This window comes from Lottia gigantea (assembly GCF_000327385.1).
Source record: "Lottia gigantea unplaced genomic scaffold LOTGIsca_13, whole genome shotgun sequence".
NCBI classification, from domain to species: domain Eukaryota; kingdom Metazoa; phylum Mollusca; class Gastropoda; family Lottiidae; genus Lottia; species Lottia gigantea.
The window spans coordinates 1411189-1436798 of record NW_008707425.1 but is presented as its reverse complement, the minus strand read 5'-3'; the positions used below and the strand labels follow the sequence as shown (position 1 = coordinate 1436798).

The window sequence follows — 25610 nt, the reverse complement described above, 5'->3', positions numbered from 1 at the left end:
AAAAAGCAGGCTAATAACGCTCTGTTGGCAAAAATTTCCCACATTGCACTCTGCATGGCTTTGCCCGTCTTCATTACCCCTGTTCGTCGATCCGTCTGTCGGTTCACATTTATTGTATGCATGATAGAGGCTACAGTTTTTGTCTGATCTTGATGAAACTTGGTATGCATGTATATATTGATGAGATCTCAGTCAAGTTAGAAATTGGTAACAATCTGATGAATGGTTTCAGTGACCCTTGTGTGTATGTTGATGAGACTTTGTTCAGGTTTGAATTTAATGATAATTTGATGAACTGTTTCAGGTTTTTGCCTTGACTTTTAAATATTTTTACGCTTATTTAAAATTCATTATAAAGCCACTAAAATACTCTTATCATATCTGACAGCTAGTATTTGGTATATTTTAACTTACCTGGCAAGCTATCTTCAAAAATTTTTGGTATGGATGTTTTTACTTGAAACTTTCAGATATGTAAACGGGGACAATCTCTAGCAAAATAATTTTTTGACCTGCAAAAGCCAAATGATTTATCTACTGCCACTGTCTTTGTAAATAGAATTGTTGATTACATTCATAAAAGCATGTTGTTGTAATTTTACTGTTTTGATTTCAGATCTTGAATGTTTAAATAATGTAAATAAGAATTTTGAAAATGGGTTTTAAAGGAGGTCCAACACATCCAGATGAAGGAAAGAGACAAGTTAGAAACGATTCCAGTCCTCCAGATGGTGGATGGGGTTGGATCGTAGTTTTAGGATCATTTCTTTGTAATGTTATTGTGGATGGTGTTTGCTTATCGTTTGGTGTAGCAGCAACTGAATTAAGCTCTGAATTTGAAGCTCCTCTGTCAACAGTCACTTTAATTGGTTCTCTTTTGGCTGGCAGCTATTTAACTGTTGGTAAGTAATTTTGTTTTACGCACCATATTTTCTACCAAACATGGAGACTTTGGCAGAGGTGACATTATTATATATTGTACATTATTATATAGCAATTGAGAAATGAAATGATTATGACACAAAAGAATAATACCGGTAGTAAAAGTTATTTTCATGAAAAAATGACTTACTGGCCAATTTTGCTAATATTGTATAGACATGATATAGACATTTGTCAGCTGTGAATATTTATAACTTTATTATAACTTTATTACCCCTAGAACACTTTTTGCAAATATTAATTTGAGAAATATTGATGTCTTGATTATCAATGAGACTAAAAAAAAAAGAGATGGCCCAAAATTATGCAAGGTTGTGCCCCTGCAGTCAATTCATTGAAAGAAATTCGCAATAGCTTGACATTGTGAAAATGAGCCCTATTTTATTTACCTGAAATATTAACCTAAATCCTAATAAGATTAAAATGAATTGCAGCAGAGTTCTTAAAGGATGACTGAAGAAGAATATATTTCTATAAATTTCAGTCAATATTTTAGAGTAGAAAAAAAAAACACTTTTAAAATAGCCTTCTTTGTCAGGAGTCAAAGTGAAATTATTCTATTTCAACCATCAGGTATTGATAAAAAGCAATCATATTGACAAAAATGATTTATATTCACTTAACAAGTGGATGGTAGTTTGATTATATTTCGGTAAAACTTAAAATAAAACCATAATATTTGACTATTCGACACTCTGCCGTCTGAAGGCTACTTCCAGTGATCTGAGACGAGACATTTTTTGATCCAATATAGTGATATTTTTGTGATGAATCGTTATTTTTACCTGCAAAATCAATGTAAGACTACTTGAACCATGCCATTCCCCATAAAGGGTGTCTAGGGGGCCCTATCACTGGAATTTTCAAGAATAAAAAGCCTGTAAATGCTATTTCCAGCAGTCTGATACAAGGCATTTAATAATGAAAAAGCACCTTTTTTTGTGTAATTTTTAACTGCAAAATCAATGTAGGCCTACTAATAAAAATAATGATTCAACACAAAAAAATACACTTTTTCAGTATAAAATGTCTTGTGTCAGACCCCCTTTTGGGGAATGATCATAGGGATCAAGTAGGCCTATATTTATTTGCAGGTAAAAATAATGATTCATCACTAAAAATACGCTTTTTTTCATTATTAAATGTCTTGTCTCAGACTGCTGGAAATAGCATTACAATGGCGTTTGACTAAGGTCAAGGTTGAAGTTTGCTACCCACAGAACATGGTGGCGAAAACCTGAAAGTCCTTTATTGCCAAAATCACGTTGATTTGTTGGAGGTTAGCCTCCATAAGGACTTGATATTTGGTGAAATGTTAAGCATCATTTGTTGGGCTTGATTTGTATTGGAAAATTTGTTACTGATGAAATGATAAGAGACGATTGTGTTTTTTAATTTAGCTTTGATAGTAAGAAAAAGTAGAATTATGCTTATACAAATTTTAAATGTAAAAACATGATGCTATATATTTACAATATTTATGCTTTTTTATATTTTTTTCTTCTCTATGCAGGTCCAGTTGTCAGTGCACTAGCAGCACGCTATGGTTGTCGTAGAGTTACTATAGTGGGAAGTATTGTTGCTGCAACAGCTTTTATTCTTAGCACTCAGTCAACAAGTATCGAGATGCTTATAATTACATATGGTTTATTCGGAGGTGGGTATATCAATTCTTCTGAAGACTAAATGAAAACGAGGAAATATGTTGCTATCAGTTGTCCTTGCAAAATACAGTGGAGCCGCGTTTATCCGGTTGCCGATAATCCAGAAACCAGAAACTTTGAACGGAATATTAACTATGTAAAATTACCCGTTAATCCGGTGCTCCGGTTTCTCGTTCCGCACGGCTATGATTGGGAACCAATTATCAAGTTCTATAGTAATTAGTATTCATCTTCCAGTCGTGTGTTACTGTGAGTTCTTCTAACTGGTTTCCGGATTAGCGGTATTTATGATGTCGCAATATTGGTGTTTAATAATTCCTCATTATGAGATTAAGCAATTAATTTAATGATCACGTGTATGCTTTATTTCGTTCAGTAATACTTGAATTCATTTTTTCGTTCAGTCATACCCGAATTCCATCATGGCTACGGGACACATCAAACATTATCGCTATGATGATACGGCACAGTATTATGTTTATACATTAGCGAATCCTAATTTCAAGGAATGATATTGTTATTATCATGCTATGATAGTGAAATAAAATTTATTTAGATGTATATAAATTTAATGTACGGTAATATTCGAAATTTAATATGTTCTTCTACCTTTTGAGCTACCTTATAGATGTCTATTACGCAGTTGTTTTTACTGGGGCATAGATAGTGACAATTATGTATACGCTTACATTGAAATATGGACATATATTGCCATAGTCCTCGTCTGTCCGATCACTTGTCTTGTAAAAACAATAGAGAAAACAGTTTTTATCCGATTTTAATGAAATGTGGTGTGATCATTTGTAGTGATGAGATCTTAGTCTAGATTGAATTTGACGATTTTTTGGAATTTGAATCATTGCCCTTGACTAAGTCAAAATTTGTTGGCTTGTTAACGCGATAGAGGTGACAGTTTATGTCAGAATTTTATTAAATAATTTGTCTTTGTCAACAATATCTTGCACAAATTAGATTTTTGGTACGATTTGACACAGATATGTGACTGCCCTTGATATACTGAAAATGTATCAGGAAAGTGGGCGTATCTTGCTAGGCAACAACTTGTTGAGATTTTGCCATGACTAATAAATATTTTGAAGAATATTTGAAATTTCATTATTATGCCACTAAAGACTTTGATATCATTTCTGACAGCTGGTAGTGGGCCTATATTGTCTTGCCTGGCAAGCTATATTTATCCCATCTTGATGAAACTTGGTATGCATGTATAAATTGCTGAGATCTCGGTCAAGTTTGAAATAAGTATTAATCAGATGAATGGTTTTAGACTTATTGCCCTTGACTTAGTATTACATATCAAATTTGGTTTGTAGGCATGATAGAGACTAGTTTTCATCCGATCTTGATGAAACTTTGAATGCATGTATATATTAATGAGATCTCATTCAAATTCAAAATTGGTAATAATTGGATGAACGGTTGCCCTTGACTTATTAGAAATGTGTCCAATTTGGCTTGTTGGCACGATAGAGACTACAATTTTAATCTGATCTTGATGAAACTTTGAATGCATGTATATATTAATGAGATCTCATTCAAATTCAAAATTGGTAATAATTGGATGAACGGTTGCCCTTGACTTATTAGAAATGTGTCCAATTTGGCTTGTTGGCACGATAGAGACTACAATTTTAATCTGATCTTGATGAAACTTTGAATGCATGTATATATTGATGAGATCTCATTTAATTCGAAATTAGTAATTGGATGAACGGACAGCTGGTAGTGGGCGTATGTTACTTTTCCTGGTAAGCTATCTTTACTCTAGTCAAGGGAAAAATGTTTGAGTATTGAAACATCTATGATCAACTTGCTTCAGGTTTTTACATACATATATGTTAGCAAACCTATCGGCTGGAATATCAAAATCAAAACTACCGACGAAAGTTATTTTAGTTTAAACGATTGTCCATTTCCTAAACGTTTACTGGCACTGGCCTAAACCATTGCAGCCTTAATACCAAATTACACTAAGATAGGAAAAAAACTGTAACCCTATCCGTAACTGGGGCTGCAGTGGCTCAGTTAGACACTTGGACAGGTTCAATGCTAGCATAGATATGGAAACAGTGTCCAGTTGTTCAGATGAGACAACAGATTGAGGCCCTGTGTGCTACAGTAAAGAAACCTCAACACATGACAGTTGGAAATCCAAAAGAGTACGCTATTCCTGCTGTCTTAGCAAAATTCTCTCATTGCACACTGCAGGGCATTGCTTGTCTTTATAAGCCCATAAGGTGCAGAAAAGTAGGATTTTTTTTTGCTGTTGGACACTAATTGAAACAATTTTTTAGAAAAATGTATGACTAAATGCTGAGTATTCCACAGAGTGGTTTGTCATTCTATTAGACTTTGTGTGGTAAACTATCTTATTGATTTGAAATTGTTGTTGTATTTTTTTATTACAGGAATTGGATTTGGAATGATATATTTACCTTCAATTGTAACTGTTGGGTATTGGTTTGAAACTAAACGTGCATTTGCTACTGGTTTAGTTGTATGTGGATCAGGAATTGGTACTTTTGTTTTTGCTCCTTTTGCGAGATACTTATTGGATGAGTATGGCTGGAGAGGAACAAATTTAATCATGGCAGGAATGATTTTGAATTGTGCTGTGTGTGGTGCTTTATTCCGTCCTCTGGAAAAAAAAATGTGCAAAAGAACAAAACGTGGTGTAGTGCAGAGGGGATCTATTATGAAAGCTCTAATAGAAGAAAAAAAGAGACAGCGAACTATTTCCAATGGTTCATTGGATAATTGTATCATTACAAAAGATAATCGTTTGATTAAACTGGATCCAGCTATCTTTGAAGCAAAAAGTCGTAATAATTCTCTTGTAGCTAGGTTGAGAGAGTCTTTAGGTTTTAGTTCAAAAAGTCTGAATAAAAGTAACAAAAGCCTGGTCATGCCTAATATAGTAATACATAATGGCTCACCCCAGCTTTCTAAGCCTGCAGTGAAACCTAATATTCAACCTACCAAGACTAATGTCTCACCTGGAAGTGATAGTGGCTGTAGTACATCTTTTGACACCCTGAAAGCTAAAAGCTGTGATATTTTACCACAAAATGATCCATGGTTAAAACTGTCTGTTGAAAATTCATTAAACACTAAGAGCCTCAGTTGCCATAACGTGCTTGAAAATGGAGTGAAAAATTCAGGATTAGATGCTAGCTTTATCAGTATTCAAGTTCTTCCTAATGCAGCAGTATCAACTTTAAGTCGTTCTAGTCTTCAGCGGGTCAATAGTCATTATATTCAATCAAGACGTTCTTTATCTTTTGGCAGTCGTGTTACAAATCCAGCTACTATTATCAGTGGTAGTGTTATGAGCATTCCTCAATACAGTGCAAGCATACAAAGTCTGGATTCAGAGACCTACATGGAACGATCCACACAATCTAAAGTGTGTCAAGTACTTAAAGAGATGTTTGACTTTCATTTACTCAAGAGTCCTATGTTTACGCTGTTGGTAATTTCAAGTGTAATGACAATGCTAGGTAAGTTTTAACGAAGAATGAATAATATAATGAAATAGCTCATAATACCTCTTGATATATCAAAAAACCAATGACTGCTGGTGTACAGGATTAGTTGGTCCCATGGTGTGCTTGGAAAAAAATTGATGTTTTGATTGAGTAAGACTGAAGAAAAATACACCATTCAGTTGTAACTTTAAAACAATGCAATGGTATACAAGAATTGAAAGTTATAGACTTGATAAATATTTATAACACACTAAAAGACCCATGAAAAGGATTTGGTTGCATTGCATAAGTAGCATAAGCATCCCTACTTATCTGTCTCTCATGACCTTTTGTTGTGGATATGTGTACATGTATGTTCTTTACAAATAAATACTGACTATTAACAACTCAAATAAATAGGACAACTTGACTTATTTTGATACACTCCAGTGATTGTTATCACTAGTTATTTGTAAGAGACGATGTTACTTTCAGACCTAGAGAATATTTGTTCTTGAATTATCTGCTATAATCAGTAGTATTAATGGCTAATGTACAGTTTTATGCTAAAAATTTTAACTAACCGACTAAAGTTACATTGCAGAATACTCATTAAAACACAATTGAAGTTGTCTAAATGTTATTTACTTGTTTCAATTCTCTTAGAACAACCATGCTGTGAACTTGATTTTCTTCTTCAACTCATGCCTCATTTTTAGCTTCCAATTTAATCCTCAGAAACGGAATTTTTTACCTAAACCAATCAGTAATAGTGTTAACAGCTCACCTTCGAATCCGTGTGTCCAGAATTATTCGCATTCCTAGTTTGAGATATTTTGTAGGAATTATGTGATTTTCGTACATTTCTAACTCTGGTCTGAAGACTACTACATATATTCAAAACTCAAATCCACACCCTAAAATGACACATCTGGATCTGATTATCTTATTCTTATTTATATTGATAGGTTATTTTGTTCCATATTTTTACCTGACAAAGAAAGCAGCTGAAGTAGGTGTAAATGAGGAGCAACAAGCCTTATTGGTAGCTATAATAGGAATTACAAATACTGTTGGACGGGTCATTAGTGGATGGATAGCTGATAGACCTTGGGCTGATTCTCTATATCTGAACAATGGAGCTCTTATATTAGCTGGAGTTGCTACACTGTGCTGTCCATTTTGTAATGATTTTAGTTCATTAGCTATATATGCTTCATTGTTTGGATTATCAATGGGTAAGTATGATATATTCTGTTACACAAAAGGAATGTTACAAAGATTATTTGTTTTAATGTTTGACATTCAAATGATAGTACATTTTAAGCACTTGAATTATAACGTAGGCAAGATTCTCAAACATTTGGCCAAAAAATTTCTGCTCTGTCATTTCTTAGTGTGTTTGCAATTCTTAGTTGATGAGTAAAGACCAAATTATCAAACATTATCAAAAAAAAATTCAATCTGTTTCAGATTGTATTTTTTAAAAAAAAACTTTGAAATTTGCTCATTTTTATACGCTTACATGAAATGTGGGGCGTACATTGCCCATGTCCGTCAGTCGGTCGGTCCGTGGTAAACACTTTACAGGACACAATTCTTGGCGGATTTTGACGAAACTTGGTGTGAGTGTTGGTAATCACCCAAGGATGAACCCTATTGAAAATCAGAAGAATTGAAAAATATTTAGTATTGGTTATTGCCCATGTTCTTGTAAATGCGTTCAATATTAGCTTGTAAACACTCTGCATTGTTTTGCAAATGACTATTTTTTTTTTTTTTTTTTTTTGTCTACTTCTGGTCACGCTCCCCAGCCAAAACTGCACATGTCACACATTGTCTGACACTATTTTTTCTTATACTTTGCGTGTCGCTACTGTTTAAATGTAATATGACGCATTTTCTTCCAACCGGAAATGACGTATGACGTTTCATGACCATTCATTACGTATCTCGAATTACTGCTCTAATTCTGCATCTATTTTGACCGTAACTTTTGTTTTGTTCATTACTTTAAACCAATGACTAAAAGATAGCACTTTATAAAATTTCAGATTTTGACTATTGTCGCTGACTTTTTTTGTTTTAATTTTAGCGTTTTTTTTAACTTCTACAATTTTATTTCAATCGGTCTAAAAATTTAATAGTAGATAAGCATTTTGATTCCTGACAAAAATCTATTTTCAAAATTTCGATATCACTTCCGGTTTTGACGTCATTCGCCTCTAAACTTGAAATTTCAACTTCCGGAATTTTGTAGGTATTTGAAATATTCTTTTTGAAATTAGTTGAAATTGTCCCTATAACAATTTTGGAATGAAAAAATTTGAACCGGAAGTAACGTGTTAGACGCCATCTTGATGTGACCGATTTTTGTAAAAATCGATATTAAGCTTCAGGGGTAAATCTGATTTGTGTGATTTTGGTGTCTAAAGAATCTGCAATCGATTGCTAACAAAACTTAGGAAGCCGATTTTTGAATTTTGGATTCGTATTTTTTATATTTCCGGTTTTATGTTTTCAGTAATTGTCAAAAATATTAAGGCTCATATCTAGTGACTTTGACCTTTGGTGACCTTGTGACCTGAACAAAAGTTGTTGCCCCTTACGAAATATATCCGTTGATATCCTCACTTTTGTTGTGCATCGTTAACTTCCAGTTCTACAGCCATTGGAAAATCACGATTTTTAACTTTGAAGAGCTCTGTCACGTGACCTAATTAACATACAACAAAAATTCTTATATATTCTTTGAGTGCATAAAATCTCCTTTTTGGTGATATATCACACTTGATATTTTGATCAAAATTGCGTGTTTTAAAAATCGAAAATTTTGTACTGACTTCTATAGTAACTGTGCGTAAAATCACGGTGTCTATAATTTACCGACAGTCACCGTTGCCCTAAAAAAAGGTTTAACTACGAATATCTCATGATCTAATGATTGTAAAGACTTGAAATTTTGAACATTATTTAACAATGTACACATCATCACAGACAAATTACAATTTTTGAAGAGGGCGTGGCACATCCAGTGTGCATTTACCTTTACCTGAAATATTTGCAATTGTTATAACTCTCATAGTTTTCAATTGTCACCCTAAAAATTTTGCATGAAAGTAGATCACTGCTTAGGACAATTTGTGATAAGATTACAGTTGTTTGCATTCTTTACTTTAAAAAAGGGAACAGGTTTAACAATTTTAAAAAATTGTATTTTTGAACTTTAACGTAAATGACCTTGACCTTTGCATGGTCAAAGGTCATTGATCTAAGATGACCATTCTTACTTTGATTTTTGATGTGCAACATATACTTCCGGTTTTACAGACGTCCGAAAACAGCAATTTTCGAAAAAACTTCAAAGGCTCATATTACTTTTATTTAACCTTTGTTGATCTTTTGACCTGAACAAAGGTTGTTGCCCATTACGAGATATATCCGATGATATTTTCACTTTTATTGTGCATTGTTAACTTCCGGTTCTACAGCCAATTGAAAATCGCGATTTTTAACTTAAAAAAAGGTCTATCACGTGACCTAATTTATATAAGCGAAAATTTATCTTTTGTCCTTATTACACGCATTCTATTCTTTCAAATGATATATAACACTTGGTATTTTGATTAAAATTGAATTTGAAAATTTTGTATTGACTTCAATAGTAACTTTGCGTAATTTTAACGGTTTCTTTAATCCAGCGACAGTCACCGTTGCCTTAAAAGAACTTTTAACTACGAATATCTCATGATCTAATGATTGTAAACACTTGAAATTTTGAACATTATTTGACATTGTTCACATTATTACAGACAACACAAAATTTTTGCAATGGGCGTGACAAATCCGGGTTACTTTTACCTTTACCTTAGATAATTCAAATTGCAAAGTTTGCATTTTTCACCATCGAAATTTTTCCAAAAAATTAAAGCACTATTTGGGACAATATGTGATAGAGTAACATTTTGTTTGGGCCTTTTACTTTAAAAAAGGGAATAGGTTTTACAATTCATAAAATTTTGATATTTTGACCATTTACATGCATGATCTTGGTCTTTAGAAGGTCAAAGATTATTGATCTACGATGTCCATTCATACTTTTATCTTTGATGTCCGACATGTATTTTTGCTTTTACTAACGTCCCAAAACAGCAATTTTCAACACTTTTAAGGCTTATATTCTCTTTTATTTGGCCTTGGTTGACCTCTTGGCCGAAACACAAATTATTGTACCTTTCCAAAAATATTTTCATTTTTGTTGTGCGAATTGAAAATTCGACTTTTTACTACCGAATGTTAACACCTTTTAATACCGAATGGTATCAAATTCATGCGTCTATTCAATACCGAACGGTAAACGGTTTAAACGATTTTTTCTTCTATTGAACGTTTACATGCTTTTCTTTCCGGTAAGATATCTCATTTTGACTTTAAAATGCAACGTGCTATCGATGTATCAGGTTGGATGCGCTCTGCTTCGGTACCGTTATAACGGTTCTAGTTGTACTTGTTTTAAAAACAATTCTTCACGGATTTGCATGAAACCTGGCATGAGTGTTCGTTATCATCCAAGGATAAAGCCTATTGAAAATCAGAAAAATTGAAAAAATATTTAGAATGAGTTATGGCCCTTGTTCTTGAAACGCGTTTGATTTTTAGCTTGTAAACATTCTAGAAGGGTTAATTCTTTTGTTTATTATCACCCATGGATGAACTCTATCGAAAATCAAAAAATCGAAATATGTTTCATAGGACGTATTGACCTCGTTTTGAAAATGCTTTCAAATTTTAGCTCTTAAACACTAAAAGGCCTGACCCTTGAAATTGAACATGTTTTCAAGAACAAGAGCAATAACTCATACTCAATATTGTTCAGTATCGCCCTAAAGAGTTCAAAAGAAGTGTATGACTGAAGGTTGAATATTTCATACTGGTGATTGTTACTGCAGTGCTAAATATTTTTATTCAAAATCAAAGCTGCCAGTGGGCGTATATTACCTTGCCTGACAAGCTATCTTCTATTCTTGTTAAAAGGGAGTTGTGTTTTTCTTTTGAATTTTCTAAATGGTCTTGAAAATGCAAAATGTGGGAAAAGTTGAATTTTCTTTTTTTCTTTTGAATTTTATTTTGAAAATAACCCATTTTAAAAGCCCAATGTGTTATGTGAGGTGTATATTATTACCACTTTTTCTGTCAGTTTGTTCTTAATTTTTCCACTGTATAGAGTTGTCATATTGAGATCTCCGACAAGATTTTTCGCTGAACTGTTTTTGACTCATGGCCCTTGACTTAGCAAAAATGCACCATAATTTGTTTGAGACTACAGATTTTATCTGAAGTAAATGAAATTATGAAGATTTTAAAAAAGAGAAAACTAATTTTTTAATCACTCAAGTCTCTATTACCATTTCTGATGGATGCCAAAGGGCGTATGTTACCTTGCCTGTCATTACCTTGTCATTGATGTCTGTGCACGGATCAAAACCCCAAATTGTATGGTCTTTCTGTTCTTCACAATGTCTTTAACAGCATATATGATATGCTTTAAATATATACAACAAAATATTTTTACTGTTGAAATATTGCTAAATACATCAATTGTAGATTGCTATGGAAATATTAAAACAGAACCTGAAACTTGTTATCACACTTACTCTCAAAAACAAAATGTTTCAGGTTCTGTTTTGATCTTCTACATATATATTTTCTGTGTTTCGTAAATATTGATATATTTTTTTCTGCTTTTCAGCCTTTTTTGTCTCATTAAGATCAATCTTGCTTGTTGATCTGTTAGGATTAAGTATGCTGACAAAATCCTTTGGTATTTTGATCCTATTTCAAGGAGTAGCATCAATGGTTGGATCTCCTCTAGCAGGTACAATATTTAATTTATCTCATCTTTAAAGGGACTGTTTCGCCATCTGTCTGAAACTAAGTTTATTAGTTATACTAATTACACAGTTCATTTTAGCCTTCAAATCTATGTAATGGTGCAAATGATGACTCATCATTTCTTGAGACTCTGTGATGTATGGAAAAGACATGTATAGAATTAGAAAATGATATTCCTAGTTTGAGATATTTTGAAGGAATTATGCGATTTTTGTACATTCTTAGTACTTCTGAAGACTATTTACATATATTCAAGACTGAAGTCAACCCCCAAAGTGGGGAATCTAAACCTGAGAGTAGTGATATCTTACATGACACATTTTTATATGCTCACATAAAAGCTGTCAGTCATGTCTGTCTATCCGTCCATCACTCTGAAAAAAGCACAATTCTTGATGAATTTTAATTAAACTATGTGTTTATCATCATCCTATTGAGTTCTATTCAAAATAGGATAATAACATTCCATATTAATGGAATTGATAGGTTCTGTTGAGTTTAAAAGTAGTTTTCAATTAATTTTTATCAAACTAAGTGTGATTCATGGAATGATTCATGATAAGAACTAGGAAAAGTTAGAATTTGACAATTTTTAGTAATTGTTGGTTGCAGAGTTCAATCACTTCAAAACAAAGTTTTCAAGTGATTTGGTGGAAACTTTGTATGATCGTTGAAATTGTAAATTCCCCATTGCACACTGCATAGACTTATCCATCTTTATCTGCATGAACAGTAGTAGAAAGTAAATAGCGCAAACAAGTCAATTTCATTTAGTTAATGAATTGCAAATGTTTGGAAATTATAACTGAAATTTGTTTTTTTTACCTCAAGCTTAAATTAAATTCAATTATACCGAAAACAGATAAATATTGAACCATTTAAATGCTTCATATGATAATTCAAGGACAATATTTATACGCCCACATGAAATGGTGGGGGCGTTTATTGCTGTCACTCTGTCCGTCCGTCAGTCCGTAAACACTCTACTAGGCACAATTCCTGACTTATTTTGATGAAACGTGGACAAATATTTAGTATGAGTTATTGCCCTTGTTCTTGAAAACGAGTTCAATTTTAGCTTGTTAACACTCTAGATGGCACAATTCTTGATGGATTTTGACGAAACTTATTGTGAGTGTTTGTTATCATCCAAGGATAAACCCTATCAAAAAACACAAAAATTGAAAAATATTCAGTATGAGTCATTGCCTTAGTTCTTGAAAATGCGTTTTTAGCTCATCTAGATGAAACTTGGTATGAGTGTTAGTAATCACCCAAGGATAAACCCTATTGAAAATCAGAAAAATCGAAAAATAATATGTATTCCGAGAAGGAATGCTTTATAGAGGCCAAGTTTAAAAGGGGCTATATGGAGAATTAATCAGGGAAGTGGGCATATCTTGCTAGGCAACCACTTGTTAATATTACCAATACAAGAGCTTTCTGTTTAATGTATATACTTGGTTCAATTCCAGGCAAGTTAGAAGATGCAACAGCAAGTGTTGATGGTACATTCTATTTAACAGGTGCCTTGATTCTGGCTTCTGCATTAATGAGTGTACCATTAAGATATATCAAAAAGTGGGAGGAAGGTAAAATCCCTGAACCTTTACCTGAAGAGATGCCAATGAAAATTAATGAGACCTACAAAATTGAAGAGGTAGTATCAGCAATTTGAGGGTGGTAAAGAATAAAGGAGAAACAAGTGACAAAAATGGCTGACATTAAATATAAATATATATTTTATAAAATGAAAATAAACTTTCATAAGACTTGGAAAACATCAAGCAAGAATTGAAAAACAGTTACAATTTATTTGATATGTTTAGCACTCTCATAGTGTATCGATAATCCATAGTGATTATTATAGAATGTTGATTCTAACCATTTCTAAGAGATATTTTCAATTGTGTTTTTGTAATATTTTTTTATGTATACTTCAATACTGTTTCAAAGATACAGGTAAAAAAAAACATTTTGACTGGGAATCAGAATCGTATTCAAACAAAGGCAATCAGAACATACATTAATGCTTTGAGATTAGTATGCTATCCGATATAGAAAAAATATCTGATATAAATATTTGTATGTAATATTACAAAAAACGATAAATTATTACTTTTTTTGTTTCCAGTTATCTTTTTTATAAAATGTATATAGATGCTGAAAAGTGTATTATATTTCACATATTATAAGCCCTCTCCTCCATAACATGCTCTAGAACTTACAGGTTCAATTAATGTAAGACTCAGGATTAGTTCACAATATATAATTTGATGTTGATTATGAATAGTTATGCTTGTAAATGTTATTAGTTATTTATACTGTGTTCATAACGTATTTTCACACCATGTAAATATTCAATTGGTCTACATGTAATGTATACCATTTATTATTCATGTGTTCCTACTTACTAAAACATGAGCTGAAATAAGCTTCACATAGCTTGACAAGAAATGGAACTGAGAATTAAACTAATCACGAAATTCCATATTTTTTAAGTATCATGTTTCTACAGAGCATTATGGTTTAGTAAGTATTGTAATACTATTTCTGATAAGATAAGATGAATAGAGTGATTGAATGATGAAAAGATAATATATATTTAAGGATGTTGTCCAATATTAGTAAAAGTGCTATAAAGTATACTTCTGTGATTAATATTATGTGTTTGATTTTTTTTTATCATCCATCAAGGCGTACACGGCAGGTTACATTGAGACGTTGACAACAGCATCTAATCATGCCATGGACAAGAACATTACTCATATTTTTGTCCCTTTTGTAAGCAGTCACCAAACGTTTGGTATAGATACTAGGGAATTCATCCTGAAGTTCTTTTTGACAATCACAGAAGCATTTTAGCCGCAGTATTGTAGGTGGCAATGTTTAGTTCGATTGTCATGCTGGATATTTAGACCATATGATTAAAAAACATTCTCTTTGCAATGCAATCGCCCAGTTTTTATACACCAATGTCGTATATTATTATGGCCGCTATCCCTCAATAGGTCCGTCCGTCCGTCAAAATTTGCTTGTAAATGCTCTAAAAAATAGAAACTAAAAACTATGTCTATACATATTCATAAAACGAAGATCAAGTTCGAATTTGAGCTATTTTAGACCGTTAAAAGCAGAGTAATTGCCCTTGACCCAAAATCTTGAATATGCTATTTACTCTCTTAGTTTTCAACTGATTTTGATGAAACTTAAAATGGATGTTATTGGATCTAAATCGAAAGGTTTGAGAAAGTTTGGTTTACTTCTGATTAAATTTAGACCTCAGTTTTGAGGAGTTATCGCCCTTTAACCTCTACACAGTAAGTGCTTCTATCAACATCAATTGCTCGTAAACACTCCAAAAACTAGAATGTTTGAAGGAATCAAATGAAATTCGGTATGTGCATACCTATTCATGAAACGAAGATCAAGTTCGAATTTGAGCTATTTTCGACCTTAGGAGTTATTGCCCTTGTCCCAAAATCTGGAATATGCTATTACTCTCTTAGTTTTCAACCGATTTTTTATCTGTAAGTAATTGCCCTCGACTTTGTAAAAACGTTTCTAAATTTGTTCGTAAAATTTTCATCAGATTTTAATGAAATGTGGTTTGATCATTTATATTGATATGATCTTGGTCATGTTCGAATTTCACGATTTTCGATAAACAGCGTTTATTTTTATGTGGCTTGGGAATGCGATGGAGTTGACAGTTTATGTCAGGATTTATGAAATTTTGTGTTTGTTTATAGCAATAATGTCTTGGACAAGTTCGATTTTTTGTTAAATTTGACACAGATTGACGTCCGCCCTTGATATAATGAAATCAGGGAAGTTGGTGTATCTTGCGAAGCAATCACTTGTTGGTTTGGTCGGTGTAGATACAAATATCTTTTGTATGGGCGCAAGTACATCTTCGAATGGAAATTCGATTAGGTGAATTAAAATGATTCGCTATTGATTTATCTTTCATATGGAGTATATTTAAACGGTAGCGTCAAACCGTTAGGTGGGGAATGAAGTTATTTTTCTTTTCTGTTAGAAATATTTCGTTTTTATACGCCAAATACAAATTTGCCTTCGCCCCTGTCCGTCCGTCGGTCCACATTTCTTGTATGCACGATAAACGCTAATTCTTTTTTTATCTGATCTTGATGAAACTTAGTATGCATGTATATATTGATGAAATCTCTGTCAGAGTTCGAAATTAGTAATAACCGGATGAACGGTTTCAGAGTTATTGCCCTTGACTTAGTAAAAACGTCTTAAATTTGGCTTGTATGCACGATAAAGGCTAAAAAATTTTATCCGATCTTGATGATACTTATTATGCATGTATATATTGATAAGTTTTCGGTCAAGTGCGAAATTGGTTGTAATTGGATGAAGGATTTCAGAGTTATGTCACGTGACTTAGTAAAACCAAGTCAAACTTGTGCTTTAAAGTTTATTTAATGGTTACTGTATAATTTATATTTTACACATACCTTAAATACCTTATTTTACATACCTTATTTTAAAACAACCAATAATTATTCATGAATTAAACCATTACGCTATTCTCGTAGCCAATCAAAATCAATCTTCAGACAGAGTTATGTGTCATTGCTATTTTCCTAGGCAATATGTCAGTCTTAAATGGCCGAGTCAACGTTCAACTCACACAAACCAACGAACATTGGCGAATGTTTTGCTGTCAAGTGAAATCCGCCGAGGCTATTAAAATACCGCATACAAGTATTCTCGAGGAGCAATCGCTTGCCCACCACCTCAAGTGCGTGATAGCTTAGCGGTTCCACATTGCGAAACCGGTCAGGTGCGTTGTGATCCTAACTCGGCGCGAAACGTTTCCTAATCATGGTGCCAGAGGTTTTCTAATTTTCTGAGCGATCAGGCCTTTGATTTCTAAGACAGGATTTGTTATCGATATTAGAGTAATATATACTCTTTACATCTCAAGAAATACATGGCGCATTATCTGGTATATCTAATATCCTTCAATAAAATAGGCAGTGTCTTTTAAGCTGGACGGATGTTTGCAAAAAGTGGTCAATTTATTCATTTTCGGAAACTTGGTAAGATTTGGTTGCGCAGTCGAATGGAATATTTAGTTTCGTACCACTTGCGTAACTCATGCTTGAACACAGTATAATAAAGCTGCACCAAATACTGCCATGAACTATGCGTAGACATTATTTAACCTATAAACAAGTAGTGTTATTTAGTTATATAACGTAAGTCGGTTCTATCCAACTTTATCTGAAAAGAAAAAAAATCCAGTTGCTTTCGCACTGGCAAATGAACTTATTCAGTTTTAACCAGAAGTTATCCAGATAGAAAAATCTATCTCTATAGGTGAATTTCAATTGGATACGATCCAGATAATTGGCAAAGCGAAACCAAACAAGAAGTTATCCCGATAACAATATCACGTGGGGTATCACATGAAGAAATACTTCTAATACCTTCTCCTGTTGGCGGGGAAGTAAGAAATACTTAGAAATCACAAGAAAACAGAAAATAGCTAATTGGCAGCTTTGATTTTGAATAAAATATTTAGCAGTACAGTAACAATCACCAGTATGAAATATTCAACCTTCAGTCATTCACTTCTTTTGAACTCTTTAGGGCGATACTGAATAATACTGAGTATGAATTATTGCCCATGTTCTTGAAAACTTGTTCAATTTTTAGCTCGTGAAAACTCTAGAAGGCAAATATTCAATCTTCAGCGCGGTACTGAATAATAAAACCAAGTTTTGTCAAAATACAGAAAGAATCATGCCTTTTAGTGTTTAAGAGCTAAATTTGAAAGCGTTTTCAAGAATAAGGGTAATATCTCATACTAAATATTTTTCAATTCTTCTGATTTTCTATAGGGTTCATCCTTGGGTGAGAACAAACACTCAAAGCAAGTTTCGTTAAAATCCGTCAAGAATTGTCCCTTCTAGAGTGTTTACGAGCTAAAAATTACACGCGTTTTCAAGAACAAGGGCAATAACTTATACTAAATATTTTTCGATTCTTCTGATTTTCAATAGGGTTCATCCTTGGGTGATTACGAACACTCACACCAAGTTTCGTCAAAATCCGTCAAGAATTATGCCTTCAGGAGTGTTCACGAGCAATTGTGGACGGACGGACAGGGGTGCCGTCAATGTACGTCCACATAGAGAGATGTGGGTGTATAACAAGTTATGTCAGAGAGTCTGAGAAGTTCAATTGCCAGAAATATTTATATAATCTTCTATAGAGATCCCGGAAAAGCAATCACAGTTAAAGCTTTATACAACGTGCCTGAGCAAAACAATCACAAACAACCTTAGACCCTGGACAAAAACAAACACTCTATGTTTCACCACTGAGCTTCCATCATATAATAGCTTCCATCATATAAAAGCTGAAATACATGGATGGAAGCGAGTAAGAGGTGCGCCAAACTCATATGGTCATATTATTAGTAGGACTAATAATTGAAATATATGAAATACAAAATGAGATATAAAAACATTATGCACATCATAAATGGTAAAAATAAAAAGTATTAAAGTATATGTATAAAATATCCTCTACAGACCCAGAACATTTAACTTGGTTGTTGGGTCTTCATTAGTACATTTTACCAATTATTGCACGAAGAGTTAATGTAAAGATTGAAGTCAAATCTATTCAGTATGTTACGGAAGCGTATTAGGGCCATTCATTTTTTTTTTTTTTTTTTGAATTTTCAAGTTAGTATGTTGAATTTTCAAGTTAGTAACTTGAAAATTGGAGATACTAACTTGAAAATTCAAGATACAAACTTGAAAATTCAAGTTAGTAACTTGAAAATTGGAGATACTAACTTGAAAATTCAAGTTACTAAATTCAACATACTAACTTGAAAATTCAACATACTAACTTGAAAATTCAACATACTAACTTGAAAATTCAACATACTAGCTTGAAAATTCAAGATGCTAACTTGAAAATTCAAGTTACTAACTTGAAAATTCAAGTTACTAACTTGAAAATTCAACATACTAACTTGAAAATTCAACATACTAACTTGAAAATTCAACATACTAACTTGAAAATTAAGAGAAAAAAATAGAATGGCCCTAATACGCTTCCGTAGTATGGGTACTATAATTCATTTTATTCTATATTTATAATTCATTTTATGTTGTAACTACACAATCACAATTTTTTAACATAATATTTCATAAAATTGAAAATTCAAATATATATTATCTGTTAACGTATAATAAAAAAAAAAATGCAACAACTTTGGCACTTAAATAACAAGTTATTCTCGGTTTGGTTTTGAATGAGGATAACACTTGTGGAAACTGTCATGTATGAAACATTCGAAAGCAATTGCGATCGCTTTGGACACAGAGAAAAAGGTCACACCTAACACGCCGAACACGAGTTTTGCTTGTGCATCCAGGATAACGGCATCGTGATGCACTTTTGAGGGCCACAGCATGTGGCAAGTGTTTAGCACCCGCTTTGCAATAATAATCAATGGGAAGGGCAACCCGTTTCACAACAGGTTCATAATCTGAATCATCGGCAGACGTTTCATCTTCACGAGATGCAGCCAGTAGTTGTTCTGCAAGACAAAGTTTGAATTCCAAAAATTCAAGTTTGTGTTTTCCTAAGAGACTGTTCCTCAGTTTATCATTTCGATATGCTATCCAACAATTAACCATCACAACATCAATGAAATGAAAAATTGTTCTGATCGTCCACTTTTGCTGCTAATCATCCTATCATGAAGATCGACCCCGCCCATTTTATCATTGTAAGATTTTACGATAGCAGGTCGATTAACCGTGATATACTTTCCATCCTTTTTGGCCGGTAAATGGTATCATTTGCTCGTCAATACAAACATGTTGCGGTCTGGGAATCTTCAGGCAAACTGACCGTATGTGCTCGAGGAATGGTCGTACTTTCCATAATTTGTCAGCCCGTTTTGTACTGTCGTCACTATCGCTATCTATCACGACCTTGACACTATTTCGAATTTTGAAATATCGGTCTCATGGCACAGCATTCACTATGGCTTGGACGGCAGTTCTCTGCCTCCAATACATACGGATTCTCGGCATCTTTAAAGCACCCATGAGAATACTGATACCGGTAAATTTTTTAAGTTCAAGCTGATTAGTGTTAAGTTCTTTGCCGGAATTTTGAACATACATAATATTCGTACAATGAGCCATATTTGCGAAAACATTTTCATCTATGTACTGTTCAAAATAATCAATTGGTGTCAAATTATCATTATGAACTTCGCCCTCTACATAAGGTGCAAAATTCATCTGTATATGTCCATGGTTGTCGCAATATTTCTGTATTATTCACACCCTCATCATCGTTTGAGTTATTTATTCCACCATCTTCGTCTTCAGACTGATTATCGATAGTGTCAACTGGATCTTCGAGATAGTCTGAATCATTATCATCTGACAGCTCCAAATCAGAATCATTATCATCTAGTAAGTCCAAAATATCATCCAGGGCAAATCGTTTACACTCTACAATGAAAGAAATGGTTAGGGTAATATGGTTCACTTTAATATGACGAAAAATTTTGTTTATTTTGAAACACTTGTTATATACAGATTGTCTGGGTAATATTACTATGAAAAAACACTAATTGGGTATAATTCATTTTGCTTTAACTGATCAGAATCAAAACTTACCTCGACTAGGCTTGACCTTCTGAGAACATGTGGCTTCGGCCATCTTGTCAGGAGTCACATGACCACATGAAGGGGAGGTAACTCCCAATCATTATGTTGCCTGATACAGTAAATCATATGAAATGATGTTTAAGAGGTAAATTAACGAATAAAATGATTCTCCGAGGAAAGATTACGCTATATTTGAAAAACTATGAATGTCCAAAAAAATATTTATACTAGTACTTTTAACACGAATTTCAGGTAAAAAATTATATAAAGCATGTAGGCTTACGAAATTTATTATGCTGTAAGATGATTTATCTGGTGTATTTTCATTGCTCCGTAACCCACATTCAATTTCTCTGAAACATACTTTTCAATAGTAGTGAAGGACTCTTATATCTACCATAATTAATTCAATTAACGTGAAAGGTTTCAAATTATATAGGTCAGTTTAATTTCTGATTTCCCTTCCATTTTAAACTAGTCGGATCTGCAGCTCTTTTAATTGTACCACCGATTCCATACACCGCTCCTTTACCTTGGCCTGCTTCCAACAGATTCCATGTTACATTTTTGTAGGTTAACTGGAAAGAGTATGTGGATGTTAATTGGAAATTCAGTTTATTTCTGTACTGCGTTGTCGGGCCATGGCTGATAGAAGTGTATAATTGAAATAATACTCTGGGGTGCTAATTTCTTTAGTACCGGTACTTGAGTAAGATGTACCCACTGGGTCATGTCTCATTGACGCAGAAACACTTCGACGAAAGGAAAGCTTAGATTGGTACCAACATGACATATACCAGAATGTAGAGTTACTTGATTTTTGGATGCTCCGAAATGGACTCTCTGTATTTCTTCATTATACTTGCAAGCATAGTATTCCGAAAAATCGATGTGGGCAACACTCGCAAAACTCGAAGGACTCTCGAAGGATGCTGTATATTAAAAAGATGAGCTGCAAATCGTTCTTTCATTTTTTTTCAAATATATTTTTCAAGTCCCACAATTATTATTCAAATCTCTCTTCCACAGCTCTCTTTACCTCAAAAGTTTCTTCTCCATTGGTGGTAGTCTTTATTTGCTGTCCTTTCTTGGAAATCCATTGATAATTCACAACTTTATCCACTTTTTCTCTCAGCATTCGTTTTAACCATTGGTCTTTATAGGTTTCACTATTCCCTTATATACATATTTTATTATGTATATCTTTTTTTATTTGATCGACTAAATCTGAAGATGTGATCACTTGTTCTTGCTGTGCTGTTTGCATAGATAGGTATCCATATCTTTGATGGATGGAATGACTACCCAAAATGGTCGTAATTTTGCAAATTTGGATTTAGAAATTAGGATTGACGTATTTTCATACAGAAATTTGATATGCAGATTCTGAATCTTTTCTCTGAAGCTGAAACTCTGTAACTAGTTTCTAGACTGAGATTGTATCATTTGGACGTTTCCGAATAAATAGTGAAGGTTAGTAGATTGCTTTTATGTCAGAATATGATTGTATTGCCTTTCTGTATAACTTCACTATCAGACACTCCCACCCGACATGACAAATAACTTTTTACTTTGCTCTTTAGTTCTACTGTATCTTTTTCAGATTTCTGACAGTAACAAAGCATGAAATAGGTTCTGGGTTAATCTTCTTCCAAGACAACCTCTTATTAATCTGTTAACTTTAGATCTCGGGGAATAAGTCATGTTGTCTAATTTTACTGAAACTCTTAGAAATCTCTTTGTAAGAAAACCGGACCCCAATAGACCCGATGAGGAAATTCAACACCTAAGTCGCAATGACTTGACATATGCTGGGTATTGCTATGGGCAAGCGTTTTGCCACTTATATGCCAACCTTTTATTGAGTGGGAACGTTGACCATTGTTTATGGTCTTGTCCTAGATAATATTTTCATCGTTTGGACTTATTCGACAGAACAGTTTTGTGAATTCTCTGAAATTCTCAATAATCATCATCCATACATACACTGTAAAAAAAGTCCGTTTTTTTTACAGAAATTTACTACATATTTTCTCTTGATATACGTAAATTTCTGCTGATATGCATACTTTTCTGTTGATTTACGGACTTTGTTCTTACATTAACAGAATGTTAGTTCCGCAGTAAGGAAATATGTTATTTTACGTAAATTAATCTTGGTCGTATGTCACTTAACAACAATTACGTTATTTGTCAGTAAATTTACGTAAATTCTGTGTTATTATGATGTTTATCCAAACTTGTCTGTAGATAAGCGAAGTCCGCGCATGCGGTGGGAATACTGTTTTTTTTTTGACAGGAACTTTGTGTTTCCTTACGGAAAACAGAATTGCTGTTAATTTACGGAAACTGTGATTTTGCGTTATATGATATTTTCGACCTGCCAATCAAAGTAGGTATGACGTCATCGGTAAAGGCACGAGGTCAGTCTATCGTCACACCGCCATCTTATCCCACATCAAAACAAGGCTACGCCGAAGGATTTTTGTGAATTTCTTAAATTAAATTGAATATGGTGAGATGCATGGAGAACTTGAAATGCTGACCCGATATTCCACCACTCATTCCTGTTCTATTATCACCCTTTGTCAAAAACTGCAAAATGTTTTACTGAATTTTAAGCGTGTGGGAACAACGACAAAATGACTTAAATTTATCTACACGATGAACTAGACTAGGCTTAGCTTAATTGGTCTTGGGTAGAGTGGAAATGATCACTGAATACAAATTCACAGGTGAGTGTATTTTAATTATTGCCTAAGTAAATTTGTAATGTTACCATTTTATCACTTTATACATGTGTGGTATTTGTGGTCTGAAACTTAGATCAGTCTTGTTAAGAGTCATCTTTCTGTTTAGAACTCTTCTGTCTAAGAGAGTAGAAAAATTATTAATTTTAATCATGGCAATGAAGTCCTCAAATTCATTTCTCTATTTCTTAAGTTTAGTCAACCACAATGTAAGTTTATACCCGATTACATAAGAAAGCCTCCGACGATATGAAATATCACAGGATCCATAATTTCTATTGCAATTTTTTGTTTTTTCATGCTCTGCTGTCTGAAAACTTTTACCAAAATGTAAACAAACCCCACAAAATGGCGCCAAATTATGCATAGATCCCTCAAGTCAGTTTTCCCACCAACTTTGTACATGTGACACTATATTAAATGTTTGTACCTACTATTAATAACATTTGCAATGTCTTATCGATGCCTGGAATGTCAAACTGTGCAACCTGCTTTTAAGAAATAATTTTGTACGCAACCCATGTCTGCTATACATAAGTGTGTCATTGCATCATGCTCTTAAATTCCATCCACTTTCTTATGCCTTTACTATTTTATTATTTTTAACTTATAATTTCTTTTTCTGTTTTTGTACATCCTTGCTTTTTTTGTACTTTCAGCCTTTTACGGTTATGAGTACAGAGTACAATAATACAAGGAATGAGAATTCTGTCATTAATCTTGTCAATAAACCTTAACCGTTTACACTCAATGTTAGGACCCACTACGTGGGCGAAGCATTACAAAATTCATAAACGAGGGCGAATTGGACACTGGATTTCTCGAACTAAAAGATCCAGTGCCCTACTATTACTACACTACTACAGTACGTTAGCACAACAAATATTTTCTCAATTTAAATTTATCTTTTCAGGTATGTCACCTTTTCCTTTTCTTTAAAGTTTCTGCCATCATTTACCAGCTAAAAGTTACAGAGCATTATGAGACTTGACCTGACTTTCGAACGAGAAACAATTAACTGTGCACATCAAAAACAATTAGGCCTTATAATAATGATTAGAGTTGCATCATAAACAGTATTGCGCTGGATGATGGAGTCTTATAACCTTGTGGAACACTAAAAAAACAGTACTATGTCCAGAAGTAGTAGCATTACTGGATCACAGGTCCTTGAAATTCTGTAAATATTAATAAAATATGGGCAATGTGGAGAAAAGAGTGTCAACATAAATATAAAAAAAGACATTAGTTAAATCAGAACGTTGTCATTAGTTAGAACGTTATGAAGATGTCATTAGTTAGAACGTTATGAAGATGTCATTACTTATGAGAATATCATTAAGAGATGTCATTAGTTATCAGAATGTTAAAGATGTCATTAGAGACGAGTATGTATTTCAAGTTCATCATTTGTTTTTATGCAAGAGATTGTTTTTATACGCCCACATTTTCAGTTGTATGTACAATTAAAGATGTAGTTAACATCATTTTCTCTGATTATTTACAATGCACAAATAATATCAATAAACAAATAAAGTTAAAATGTTTTGTTATTTTACAGAAAAATGGAAATGATTTCTGGCAACAGATTTATTACCAGAATATCCTTTTTAAAATTCTGTTTTTTTACAGAACTGGAAGGAAAAATTCCAGCAGCAGATTTACCAGATTATTCTTCCTATTTTCTGTTAAATTACAGGAAATATTAGAAAAATTCCGGCAGCAGATTTACCAGAAGTATCCTTCCTATTTTCTGTTAATTACAGGAAATATTATTAGTCATTCTGTAATTTAACAGATTTTGTCGTAAAATATTTCTGTTATTTAAAGCAGATATTTTACAAGAAATTCTGTTATATAACTGAAGTCAAAATTTAAATTCTGGTAAATCAGCTGCCGGAATTTTTTCTGTTAATTGAAGGAAATTTTTTTTACAGTGTAAAAATAAGTTCTAACGTTAGTCACAATTTACCACTGTACACAAAGGAGATTCCATAGCGGAAACGAGGGTGTATTTTAAGGAAACTACTACTCAGTTATCAAATTAAGGAAATTTCAACTTGGACGACCATTTATCATACGATCTTATCCTAATTCTCACTGAGCGCATATATTGAGCTGCCAGAAGATGAATTTTCGTCAAACTGGGGAAGCCGCTCGTGTGATTGGATTTTTGCATTCCTGCCG

The 25610-nt window shown here is 33.2% G+C and overlaps 2 protein-coding genes across 2 annotated transcripts; one reads left to right on the top strand and one right to left on the bottom strand.

Annotated features, from left to right (window-relative positions):
* Window positions 1-721: 721 nt before the first annotated feature.
* On the top strand, window positions 722-13577 carry LOTGIDRAFT_92504 (hypothetical protein; the record flags this gene model as incomplete). Its single annotated transcript, XM_009048917.1, has 7 exons — window positions 722-902; window positions 2456-2599; window positions 5036-5299; window positions 5819-6127; window positions 7063-7332; window positions 11844-11969; window positions 13462-13577. Coding segments are annotated over 7 exons (1410 nt in total), but the record flags the coding sequence as incomplete, so codon positions are not given.
* A 5743-nt stretch (window positions 13578-19320) lies between these two features.
* LOTGIDRAFT_157143 (hypothetical protein) lies at window positions 19321-20725 on the bottom strand (the record flags this gene model as incomplete). Its single annotated transcript, XM_009048916.1, has 3 exons — window positions 19321-19583; window positions 20344-20514; window positions 20683-20725. 3 exons carry the CDS (start codon window positions 20723-20725, stop codon window positions 19321-19323), a joined length of 477 nt encoding a protein of 158 aa, XP_009047164.1.
* Window positions 20726-25610: the final 4885 nt, after the last annotated feature.